General features: G+C 47.4%; 1 protein-coding gene across 3 annotated transcripts in view; it reads right to left on the reverse strand.

The window, feature by feature from the left end:
* Positions 1-1,919: 1,919 nt before the first annotated feature.
* MST1R (macrophage stimulating 1 receptor) overlaps positions 1,920-12,946 on the reverse strand; it is a 55,095-nt gene continuing 44,068 nt past the window's right edge. For 2 of the 3 annotated variants that reach the window (XM_033140571.1, XM_033140572.1), the window contains exons 13-21: positions 11,427-11,592; positions 11,073-11,165; positions 10,423-10,617; positions 9,651-9,731; positions 8,369-8,550; positions 5,799-5,908; positions 4,896-5,061; positions 3,606-3,742; positions 1,920-2,601 (exon numbers count right to left, since the gene is read on the reverse strand). In XM_033140571.1, the coding sequence (XP_032996462.1) occupies positions 2,367-2,601; positions 3,606-3,742; positions 4,896-5,061; positions 5,799-5,908; positions 8,369-8,550; positions 9,651-9,731; positions 10,423-10,617; positions 11,073-11,165; positions 11,427-11,592 (1,365 nt within the window). In that variant the 3' untranslated portion in view covers positions 1,920-2,366. The remainder of the gene's footprint in view (positions 2,602-3,605; positions 3,743-4,895; positions 5,062-5,798; positions 5,909-8,368; positions 8,551-9,650; positions 9,732-10,422; positions 10,618-11,072; positions 11,166-11,426; positions 11,593-12,946) is intronic. The other variant, XM_033140573.1, reaches the window with a different exon arrangement.

Genomic DNA, 12,946 nt, shown 5'->3' on the forward strand with positions numbered 1-12,946 from the left:
CCACAATGCTTTTTCCTCGGCTGGATGGAGGATAGAGAACGGTGTGTGTGTCTGCAAGAAACTAGCCCACTGTGCAAAGGTAAAATGTACATTTGTGGCTGGCCCCGCCTACTTCTGGCTTGTGGTCTCTGGAATGTGGCCCTCAAGCTGAAAACAGTTCTCTACTCCCGAGTTGTTGAAAAAAGCCAGAACAGTCAGAACTATGAGAGCTAGGGATTGAATTTTCTGAAAATGTCAAACTTATCCACATGGAGGTTTTTTTTTCTAATTAGAGTTACTATTTTTTAACCTGCTCAGCTAAAAATACAAACTATTCTCACATTAATATTAAATGCACATTACATGCATATATATGCCAGGTCTCCTAACGTAGCCAGCGCATAAACTGACACATATAATAATGCACATAGCTGTATAAAAATACTTACATATAAAAATAATGCTGCAGATATACAGGACTACATGAGGTGTATTTTGTGGATAATTTTGCATATGATTAGATTTTTTTAAAAACAACAAACCTGTGCACTTCTATATAAGCAGACACTCGGTGCAAGAGGTGTTGCAAAGTGGGCAAAGCTCGACTGGGCCACACCTGCCAAATTCTCTGAATGAATTCATTTTAAATAGACTCCTCCTCCATCCCTAGCAATAGCCATCTCTACAATTTACCACATTTATATCCAGTCTTTCTTCAGAGTTTAAGGCATTTTCCATGGTTCCTGCTCTGTAGCCTACCCTCACAACAACCCTGTGAGGTAGGTTAGGCTGAGAGCAAGGATTACCCAGTGAAATTTTGTGGCTGAATGGGAATTTGAACCCATACCTCTTTCCACAACCCTAGCTTAACCATAAAATTTGCTTTATATTTCCTTTTTAAATGATATCCATTTGCTAGCACCACAATAATTGGTTTCAAAAGCAACCTTTATTGTGTGTGCCATCACAACAATCCTGGGAAGTAGCGTGCAGTTATTCCCATTTTTATAAATAGAGGACCTGAGGCCAAGAGACATGCTCAAGGCCAACCTAATGGGTCTGTGGCAGAGATGGGACTTGGACCCAGTTCTCTTCGAGAACCCAGTTCAGAGGGAAAGCTGAAGATGTCCTGAGCTAAACGTGTATAAGCCCAGGCTCCTTGAACACAGTGGATCTTACTTTAGAGTAAAGTTGCAGACTCCACCCCTTGGCTAACACTCTGGGGCCTGCATGACCAGAATTGGGTGTGGTGACACCCCCTACCATACCACAAGAGATATGGTTACAGGTGGGTAGCCGTGTTGGTCTGCCATAGTCGAAACAAAATAGAAAATTCTTTTCAGTAGCACCTTAGAGACCAACTGTGTTTGTTCTTGTTCAAGAGATATGCACATTCATAAGACACAGATCACACACAATTATCTGATGAGTGTGATTCTTTGTGTATCTTTCACTTGAGCACCTCTGCATGGAAAAGAAGTTGGATTACCCAGAGAGGAAGGGTAAGAGGACTGTGTGGATCAGTCATGGTCTGCCCAGATTGAATAAAGGGAATCTGCTTTGGAATCGGAATCAGATTACTCCCCCACTCCTAGCTTCCCAAGTCAGACAACAGGTAGCTCTGTGGGCTGACTCAGTTAAAGGACCTTGGGATGAAGAACTCATGGGAAGTGCAGCCACTTATAGCTGTCAAAGACAAAGGACTCGCTGTTGGAGCAATACAATGTGATGCTAAGCGTGCTGGGAAGGGCAGGGGGCTAGCCTTGATCAATGTTGAAAAGAGGGCATTTTGGGTCACTCGGCCTGCTTCCCAATTCTGCCTGCAGCTCCACTGCATAATGGATGCCATCTTAGCAATACAGACCCTCTGACAGCACATGTGTATATGCATCACATGAGACAGAAAGGCCCGCTTTGAGAAACAGTCCTTGAAACAAACAGTAAACAACAGTCAATTTATTCCTTTATATACAGATTCAGCCACAGGCTGAGACATTAAATTACTTTATAGCCCTTTCTAAAACAGGCCAGCATCCAAGGTCCCACATATTCTGGATGTTTCACTATTCCAAGAGGGGTAAAGGGACCTGCCCCCACCTCTTATGGAAGGGATGAGCTTATCTCTGCCTTTTCCTGAGCCCTTTAGCAGGGGGATCATATCGCAGAAGGCCTCCGGCCATGGTTTCCTTGAACCCACCAGGTGGGAGATGCTTGAAGGGAAGCTGCAGGACAACTGGAGAATCCAAGCTGCGGCAAGCCAAGGCTCAAACGGAGGATGGGTCAGGAAGCTTCCTCAGTCAGAGAAGTGAAGCTACAGGAAGGCCGGCACTGCTTGCATAGTGTTAGGCTCAACTCAGGTGTGCTACCCGAGAATTGTCTCACATCACTCAGTGCACAGTAGCAGCCTCTTCCTCACTCAGCCCACTGGAGTCCAGATCATCCTCGCAGCTGGTCAAAGGGGGGAAAGGCTGGTCTTGATCAAGGTTGACATAAGTGACATTCAGGTTGATATAATGCTCCCCCTTTAGACTGGCTAAAATATGCTGCACTTCCTGGATTACTGCAGAGAAAGTTGGTCGCTCCTCAGGACTTGGGGCCCAGCAGTTCAGCATTACGGTGTACCTGTCAGATTAAACACAGCCACACACACATTACAGCAGGGGGAATGCTAGACCAAGACCTCTAGCTTCAAATCCTAAGGACAGCGTAGTCTTGTGGTACTGCATAGCCGTACACCATCTCCTGGGCACGTTCCAAGATAACAAACTGCCATGTATTCCCGTTCCTCATTCTTCAGCAATCCCTGGCCCACAGGCAACGATCCTGCTTGTTGGCTCATGTTCACCGGGAGTTGTATGGAAAATAGGGACTCTGGAACATTTGGCAAATAGGCTGTGTACTTAGGATATGCATGGCTGGGATGGAGGCCCTCAGAGGGTCTATCAATCTGGATATTCATGGCAGCTCTAGGCAGTATTGAATCTGACTTGATAAGAACAGGCTTTCTGGGCTTCACAAGCATCCCAAAGTCTGATGGACTTGGTAAGTTTCATCACAGTGCTATATTGTGTTGCAGTTACCACATGGCCTGTTTTAAGAGGAACTCCCAAAATGTTCGTCTCTGGCAAATCTCATCACATTGGGAATCTGGGTCATCTGAACAGTACCAGGTCTCTGAACCTCATTGTTCACTGAGAAGCCCGTGCAAGGCTAGCAGGAAGGGGTTGTACAGAAAAAAAAGAATTTTAAAAGGCTGATGCCAATTAAAAGAAAGGAGTAGACTCTCTTCCAGTGAGCCCAACCTCCCCCCCCCACCATCTCATTCATAGCTTCTTTTTACCTTCCCCTCTGCCAGGGGAATATACTCTAGGTGTAGTACACACCCCAGTTTATTGGGATACACATTTTTTAATTAATCTGCATTGTTTTGCATAGAATTCTAGAACACTTCCCCCAAGTATGACTGCCTGTGCCTCTCCTCACATATTTCCATGTAGCCTAGTGGAGACCAGCTGGATGCCATCTCAGCCTTCCTATCCCTCCACATGCTTCAAGGGTCTTGCTAACCCTTCCTTCCCTAAGGCAGAGGTTTTGAACAGCCCTGCCCCAAGTTCATATATACTCACAGAGAATCTGGGCAGTATTCTGGCTGCGGCAACCTTCTCCCTCGCAACAAATAGCGGGTCATATCATATGGGTCCACTTCAGGGTACGGAGAAGCCCCTCGCGTCATCAGCTCCCACATGAGGACCCCAAAGGACCACTGGGCAGAAGAGCAGAATGCACAGATGGAGAACACATATAGCAGAACGCACAGGTGGCAATGCAGATCTGTGACCCCCAGATGGGGTGCAAACAGTCTAGGAGGGCACTCAGGAGAGGTTCACCTGGTTCCTCAGCATCCCCCATCTACCAAGCACCGCGTGTTTCCACAGTGTCGAGATGCAGCCTTTCGTGCACAGGGGCACAAAGACATTGAAGAGAGGCCTGAGCTAACAATATGTACATGTAACCCACAGAGTCTTATGAGTTATGTCACTCAGTGATTAGCGAGAGTCTGGAAGTATCTCTGTGTCAGAGAGACAGTAAGTGTGAATGAATGTTTGTGCTTGCATATGGATAGGTATGAATGTGCATGTGTGTGGATGTATATGAGTGCATCGGAGGGGGTTGGACTAAATGACCCTTGAGATCCCGTCCAACACTGTAATTTTGATTCTATGAGTGGCTGTTTATGTGGATGGCCAACCCACTTTTTGTATTGGCCCCACCCACTGCTGCCATGCAGCCCTCGGTAAGTTTACCATGAGGGATGGTGGCCCTTGGGATGAAAAAAAAAAACTGTTCCCCACTCCTGTTGCAGCAATTCTGCAGCCAGGACAGGAAACGCTGTGAACATGATTCTTCAACATCAACTTCATTGGACTGGTCGTGTTGTTTGGATGCTGATTATCATCTTCCGAAGTAACTACTCTATTCCAAACTTAAAGATGGAAAGTGTAATGCTGGTGGTCAACAAAAGAGGTTTAAAGACTCTCTCAAGGCAATTCTTTAAAAATGTAGTATAAACACCGACAATTGGGAAACACTGGCTTGCGATCGCTCCAATTGGAGAACAGCCTTTACCGAAGGTGTCATGGACTTGGAAGACGCTCGAACTCAGGACAAAAGAGAGAAACGTGCTAAGAGGAAGGCATGCTTGGCAAACCCTCACCATGATCAACTTCCACCCAGAAACCTATGTCCCCACTGTGAAAGGATGTGTGGATCCAGAATTGGCCTCCACAGTCACTTACGGACTCACTGTTAAGACCCTGTTCATGGAAGACAATATTACTAGGCTACGAGTGATCGCCAAAGAAGACAACCCTAGTTCCCATGCCTAAATAGCACCCACTGCCTTTGCTTGCACTTACTACATCAGACTTGGTGGTAAATTTTTGGGTCTGCAGGCTCTCAAGGGCCATCCACTTAACCGGCAGCTTTGCTCTGCGGTGTCGCCGGATGCTGTAATATTCCTTGTCGAAGACATCTCTGGCCAGCCCAAAGTCTGCCACTTTTACTGTGAAAGTCTCATCTAGCCTGCAAAACACAGAGAGGGGAGGGGAGGGTTTAAGAGCACACACCACAGCCAAAAATGAATTACAGTCCTTCGGTCACGGAGGCACCATTAAGCGACTCAAGTCCCACTTCTGGACTTTTTGACATTTCAGCCCAGGCCTGAGAAATCAGCGTTTGCAGTCCTTTTCAAGACCTATGAGCGCTTAGCGGTTTCCCAAACAGCTTTTAGAAGGGCAAGAGAGAACAGCTTAGCCCTGCATGTAATGAGCGACCACCATACTGAATGGGTGCTCCTCCCAGCCAAGGCGAAGCTGTTGCGCACTGAGAGAAGCTTGTGGGGCTTGTTCTACCTGCTAATACACAGGCTTTCACAAAAACAGTAGGTGCAAAGGTAAAGCAGCTGTAGGTAGGGAATAGCTATACTGACACCAAGCAGGGCCTATTTCTGTCAAAACTCAGGGAATAAATCAGCTAACAGGGGAAGAGGCCTGACAGACTCATCCAGGAAGCCTGAAGGCCAGCCAGGTATTTGTTATTTATTACATTTATATTCCTTCAAGGAGCTCAACGGAGTTCTCCTCCATTCCATTTTATCCTCTCAACAACCCTGTGAGGTAGCTTAGGGATGAGGGAGAGAGAGTGACTGGCCCAGGGTCACCAGTCAGTTTCATGGCCAAGTGAGGATTTGAACCCTGGTCTCCCAGGCCCTAGTCCAGCACTCCAACCACTATGTTCTACCCACTCATTTCAATACTTACATACAGTTCCTAGCAGCAAGGTCTCTGTGCACAAACTTCTTCTGGGCCAAATATTCCATCCCTTGAGCCACTTGCAGCCCAAAGCCTATTAAATCCTTCACAGTCGGGTTCTGGGGAGGGAGAGGAAACTTAAAATGAGTTTTCCATCTGGCTCTAGAGTTTATGCCCCTCTCGAGGTCTGAACTGCTTGCTTGTAACTCCCTCAAGACAACACAGCTGAAGCTAATTTCAGGGCTACTTCACATGGGAAAAATTTGCTACTTGGATATCACTTCTGAGTGGGAAATGGAGTGCGCCCTGCATGCACACTGTCCTATGGGATGAGCACATGAGCCGACAGACACTCCAGCTGTAGGAATTTTCTGCTGGTAGAAAGTTATTCTCTTTTGGGAGCTCACGTGGCACAGACACTTGCACATTACTTGACAAGGCCTGCGCAGGGTGCAAGCCATAACGTGGAATTGATATCGAAGCACGAATATGGTCTTATGTGCCGCTTCCCTTAAGACTTTATAATAATGCGTTACGGATGAGTATGCCTTTGTGGCCCCCTGGTGGGCAGAGGCGCTCATTGCCTCTCCCTATCTTACTCAAAGTGTGTCCCGACCACTTTTTTTTTTTAATTGCCCTTGTCCCATGAGCAACATTTCAGCAAAAATAGTGGGATACAGTAGCTGAACATAAGAAGTAAAGTAAAGGTAATGGTACTACTACTGTTACTACTCTCTCTCTCTCTCTCTTTTTAAGCCACATGTTATTTTAGGGTTGTTGGAGAAGAAAGTAAATACTGCCCTAATCTTACAGCTGTAAAGGGTTTATAACTGGCCATGATTGTATTTGGTCAGCTAGCTAATGAAATAGGGCCGAGAAAGGGAAAGGAACATAGGAAGCTGAGTCGGACTATTGGTTCATCTCGCTCAGTATTGTCAATGCCGACTTGCTGCACCTCTGTAGGATTTCAGGAAGGGGACATTCCTACCCCTACTGGGAGGTGCCAAGTCGAAGTGGACCTGGGACCTTTTGCATGTAAAGTATGCGCAGCAGCACCGAGTCACTGCCCTTCCCAAGGAGTTTTGTTGCTCATTGCTAATGACATTTCCCCCTGTGTCCAACAATCTCACAAGGTACACGTGCAACAACATCCCCTGCCGTGTTTACAATGGCAGAGAATGCGCAGCCTCAGCGAACACCCCTTTTTTGAACGTGTACGACTGCTCCAAAAGTGCGCTGCATCTCAAAAGCGCTTTTGGGAGAAAAGCTTTACTCCCCCTCCCCCCACCCCCAAGGCCTTGCTATTGACAAGTAGCTGGAAGGAAGCGAAAGCTTGGATCCCCATAAAGATTCAAGTCTCTGTATGTAATCACTGGATACAAGATGACATTGCTGTGGGGCCTGTTTTCAAACTCTTTAAGACAGACACAGCTGGCGCTGCCAGAGGTTGCTGCTCAAACTCCAGACTTAGGCAAGATGACAACGGTCTGAAGGGCTTCTGCTTCCCTGTCTTAAATCTGTCATGGGAATGGGCGGTGCATGTCCAATCCTGCTTTGTAAATGAGGCTACATGGCACATATTGTGTATGTAGATAAAATGCTTCTATGTAGAAATAATACGAAACCTGTGGGGAAAAGATCCCATGTATGCACATAGTGAAAATACATGTGTTGAGCTGTCACACACCTGACAATGTACACCGAGTTTTAATGCTATTTCCTACGTAGAAATGCTACACCCTTAGGTGGCCACACACAATAATGGTAACTGTACCACTTATTTGATCGTTGCAAGCAGTAATGATGAAGATGAAAGTGGCTACAGAGGTGGCGGGGGGACTGAAGCCTGCTTACTACCCCTGGCTCTGTTTTTCTCCCCAAAGTGAAAGGGAAGGTGGTGTTGCTGCAGCTCTCAGCAGAGAGTAGCTAGTTCTGCACTGGCCAGGGTGGGAGGGAGACATGATTGTGCTCTGCGTCTCTGGCAGTAGCACCAGCAGCAGGTACATCAGCGACCAGCTCACGTTCCTACTGCTCAAGAAGTCTCCGAGTCAGCAAAAAGCAAAGAAACACACAACCTCTGCTCCTTGGATGCTGAGGTCCCAGCTGCAAGAGCAAAAGCTACTGCAAAAATAAGGTGCTTCGTACATATAGAAAGCTCCGGAAGAAACATGATGAGAATGCTTGAGCTAACAATTTCTGCTCTGCTGCAGGATGGATTTCTCTCCCTGCCGCACCCGGGGGGTGGGGGGTGGGAGGCAAACCCTCAGTTGACTCATTGTTCATTCCATGGTGGTGAACACCTAACTGGGGGAAATGTGCAAAGACTGCAGTGATTAAACAGGAGGACATCCTGCAACAGGGATGTAGGGGGTTCACAAGGCCAAAGCAAAAGCTGACCAGAGTTGAAAGGGAGAGGAAGGAAGGGTCCACTTCACTAGGTGGGTGCGAACCACCCTCAACCCAACGGTAGCTTCAGAATCAGGAAGTCAGCATATTGGCTTTGAGATGCTCATCTCCCAGAGCAAGTCTTCCAAGGGCTGCCTTGCTGGTGTAAACCCAAAGTGGGAAGCAGTACACACCCTCTCCTCCGAACGGATAAAGTGCCGCAGGTCTCCATGCTTCATGTATGGCAGTACCACCCGGGGAAGCCCCTCCCTAGGGAGGGCAATCCCAATGAGAGAGAGGACGTGGGGGTGGTGAAAGCTCTTCATCAGAATCCCCTCTTTCAAGAACTCTTCCACCTCCTCCAAGTCCGTGATTCCTGGGGGAGGAAAGGAAGCAGGCTGTGAAAAGGCACCGGAGCAGCATATCCACACAAGGAACCGCAAAGCTCTTGGGAAATGGGTCACTGGGGTGCAGGAGGTGCGCACGAAAGCAACACAAGATCCGTTATGGATGGCACAAGTAGCTCGTTTGGACTTGGGACAGGACATGCCAGCAGGTTCAGGCTAAGCTTGAATGCCAACCCTACAGGTAATAAGGGAGGGATGCCTAGCCGGAGTAAGAACGGCTCAGGGCTAGGTCAATGTGGCACGTGGGTCCCTCTGCTTCCCAAGGCCCCAAGGGATGCTGTTGATAAGGAGGATTCTTCTCAGACTACACTCAGAAGGCCAACAAGGCCTTAAAGGCGATTGGCTGAACTGGAAGCCTTTGGTATGTCTCATTGGAGATGATGAACAAACAGCAGAAGTTGGTTACAAAAGCATTCCTCCCTCTCCCCACCACCCAGTCCAGGACTGTTTCCTGAAGTGTGTCGGAGAGCTTCCTTGGGGAAGCTTTAACAGCATGTCCTCCCATCCCCAACCTCTCTTCACAGCTATATCCACCTACTCTTGAGTGGAATGACATTGCAAAGGGACACCAAGACTTTGCCGCAGAAAATGGCACTTAAGCTAATGGTGTCTCCTTGTACCACGTCACTGAGCAAGCCGAAGGAGAGTGCAAAGTAGGGCAAGTCTCCCTAGAATCCAGATTACGGTGCCATTTACAGAAGGAATTATCCGAGTGCCTTCCTTCGATGATTAAATTGCCAAGTCTTCCCCTACAGAACTGAATCTATGCTGGTTATAGTCCAGTTGAAGTAGCATGGTGCCCCTTTTCTCAGGGGAGGGGAGGGGGTGGAAGAGCCCACTCACTTTTATTTATTAAGCAAGCAGAACACTCTTAGAAACTGTCCGCTCCAATGCTGGAAGAGGGACATAGAGCATGTCCTTCAAGTTTAAATAACAACAACATTGGGGCATGACCTGGTGAGCAGCTGGTGAGGAGGGAGAGGGAACAGGCCCTTCGTCCCTTGGCTTCCTTTTACAGGACAGTTAAGTGCAGTTGCCATTTCTGTGAGAGGAAGGAGGGATTACTCACGGTTCAGAGATTTAACAGCACAGTGTATATGTCTGTGGTCCGAATCTATGTACGTTCCATGATAAACACTCCCAAAGTGACCTGGACAGGAAAAAGAACAAAAAGACCTACTAGACACACAGCCCAGCATGCAAATCAGGCACTCTCAGCCCAATCCATTCCTTTGGGTTTTTGCATCAGCCTCTTGCAGTTAGAAGGCTGCACATCTGAGTGCAGCATAACACAAGAGTGCTGCATAGGCTGTTTCTGTGCTGGAGGCACAGAATAGAACAGAAAACATTGTGAAGACTTGCCACATTTACCAGGCTAACATGGGCGCCTGTGCGTGTTATGGCTTTGTGTTTGAAACACTTAAGCCTGAACAAGAATCCAATGGGTTGCATCCAACAAAGTGGTCCAATTAGTGCAAGGACTTCTGCCTGCGCAATGGGACTTCCTCTCCCAGTACACCCCCCCCCCATATATGCTCCAGAGGGTTAGGAGAACAAATAGGGGTTGTGAAGAAAGCAGAGGGAGAGGAAGTCCCATTGCAAAGGCAGAAATCATTCTGTTAGTAGGACAACTTCATTGGGTGCTACCCTATGTAACCCTAAAATCTGTGCTTTCAAGATGGTAATCAGAAATGCCTAGCAGAGAAAAGCACCTAAAAACGCATCTAGCATGGGGGTGTGAAGGGGTGGGTGGGGGTACTCTTCAAACACAGATTGTAGAAATTGTAACAAAGCTTTGCACACTATGGGTGATTGATACGGGCAAGCTCAAGAGCACTTACCTTTGCCAATGATCTGGTCCTGTTGCATAACCAGCTGCTCTTCTGGGATTAGAACGTCCTTCACCTCTTCTAACAGTTGCGGCCGAAAATTTTTAATGGAGTAAGAAGGCACCCGCATGAAGGGCATGGCAGAACCGTCACTGCTTCCTGTGTAAGAGGCGCTTCCGAGACTCACTCTAGAAGTACGGGGCTCTGCTAGAGCAGTGCCATCAGGAGAATGGAGGAGAGGAGACTGGCGTTAGATAGGTGCTAGTGAAATGGTAATAATTGTTCATTTAGCACCTCCTGCCATGGGGTCTCTTCTGGATTCCTGGCAAGACGGTGTCCCCACATGTCAATGGAATGCCACATGTTCCTCCCAAACAAAACGACCAAAGGAACTGGGGCATGGAAAGGGATAGGTATTTGAGCACAGTGCTTTTTGTTTATAGGAACATTTAGAGTGAACTGTGGAGATGGTGATGGGAATCCTAGTATCAACTTGGGACATGGTTGCTAGTGCAAAGCCAAATATACCATATGACTAAGCCTGCTGCCCAAGCCAAGGCAATCCCACGATAGGAAATCACTAGGCCAGACCACTTATATGACCCTATCCCAGCTGCTCCAAAGCACTAGGAGCTGTTAAGAGTCTCTTTATGCATCCTTACCAGCAGTATCTGTGTAATTAGTGTTGGAGGGAAGGAGAGGGATGCTCGTCATGCCCCTGTTGAGGCTTGAGAGTCTTTCCAAGTTTTCAGTTCCTGCAGAAACAAAAAAGGAACACTCAGTTCTCTTTCCCACAGTTTGTACGCCCAGCCTCTCCCTTCCATGCCTAACCCTGCCCATCTTGCCAGCCCGGTTACTAAACCAGATTTGATATATGCCAATGCTCTGACTGGAGACCTCACAGTTAGACGCAAACCAGCACAATCATTAAAACACTGGAGAAATGCAGTTGAATGAATACCTTTACTGAAAGCTCTGCTCTGATCAGAAAGCTTTGCGAGAAGCTTGCAGTTTACCTGACTTCTTCTTCTTCTTCTTCCGCTGCAGGAATTTCATCACGAAAAATGCCAAGAAGCAGAGGAATAGGATGGCTACAATGGTCCCCAATGTAACAGCAACAGGAGATAAGGAGGATTTCACAACCACAAAGCCTAGGTCGGTGCAGTTTCCATTCACACAAATCTAAAAGGAGGAAAGGACATGATGGAAGCAGGTTATCAGCCATGCCAGAGCAATGGCATCCAATGGGCAGGAAGGATCCAGGAGGTAGCAAGGCTTTAGCGTACTGAACTATATCACACATTAGTAAACTTGTATAACAAATTGCCAGCTGGACAGAAAGGGAGCAACTCAAATATCCAAGGATGTTCAGAAGCCTGGAGGGCCGTTGTGGACATTGCACTATTAGTCCCAAAGCTTGTGGTCAGTCAAGGTTTGGATTCCATGGAAGGACATAGTTATCGACACTCGATGTGTGCTGTGGTGACATTTTGGAAGGGGACTCTTGAAGTCCGTCTGTTTGGTCTGTTTCCTGCCCAGAAGGGGGATGATGATAGCGGTAGAAGGAATCACAGGGCAGGAAGAAAAGAGATCATGGGAAAGGGGCAGTGCAGGGCTTCATCTTTGCACAAGATTCCTTAAGTCTAGACTCAAGTGCAAAGAAGGCATCTCTGCTAAGGTTGTGATGCTCTTGTAGGAGGAGGAGGAGAACCATGAAATGTCCTGGAGGGAGGGTAGCAGGATGGCAGCAGGACACATGGCACAGAGCTGTGTCTTTTATTCCCTTGATGAGAAAAGCAGCAAGGGTGTGTGTCAGGGAGTGATACACTGAGGATGAAAAACAGCTAGTATGGAAAAGGATAAACATCTCCTCCTCTCTGTCCTTCTCTCAACCTGAAGGAACCCCAGAGGGGTAGAAAACAATCAGAGAGTCATATACACATTGTAATTTCTCTCATAGAATCTATAGAAGTGACAGGCACACACCCCCTGTCCTGCCCCCTCTTCAGTAGTTAAGACCACAAGTACCTGACTCCTCCTTTAGGCAGGATTTGGCATGCTCTGTACACAAACAAACTAATAAACTTTAAAACACACACACACACACACACACACACAATTCTAAACTCTGGACTGGCCAGACAAAAAAGAGAGAGGGAGAACGCACATGCATTCCACAGCTGGCCTGTAGCAATGCCTCTGAGAACAGAGAGTGCCCACACACACACACACACACACACAATACCCACACACCCAGAACACCAGCAGAGAATGACCCAGGGAAAGTATTTAGAGCCATACTGGGTGTGCCCTTGAAAATCAGTGCCATCTAGAATTTGGGTAGTGATGCAAGCATGGGCACCAGAACCAATTTTTTCACCATGTGCTGTTCAGTGCAGGAACTCCAGGGCAGTAGAACTGATTATCCACCTCTTTCTCACCCCCGCTCCTGAGAGTCTTGCGGATATACAGATGGATTTTCTTTTTTAAGAGAGCTATTCAGAGTCCCTGGTGAATTCCAGACATGGAAAAACCC

The sequence above is a fragment of the Lacerta agilis genome, chromosome 2 (assembly GCF_009819535.1).
Source record: "Lacerta agilis isolate rLacAgi1 chromosome 2, rLacAgi1.pri, whole genome shotgun sequence".
Taxonomy (NCBI): Eukaryota; Metazoa; Chordata; class Lepidosauria; order Squamata; family Lacertidae; genus Lacerta; species Lacerta agilis.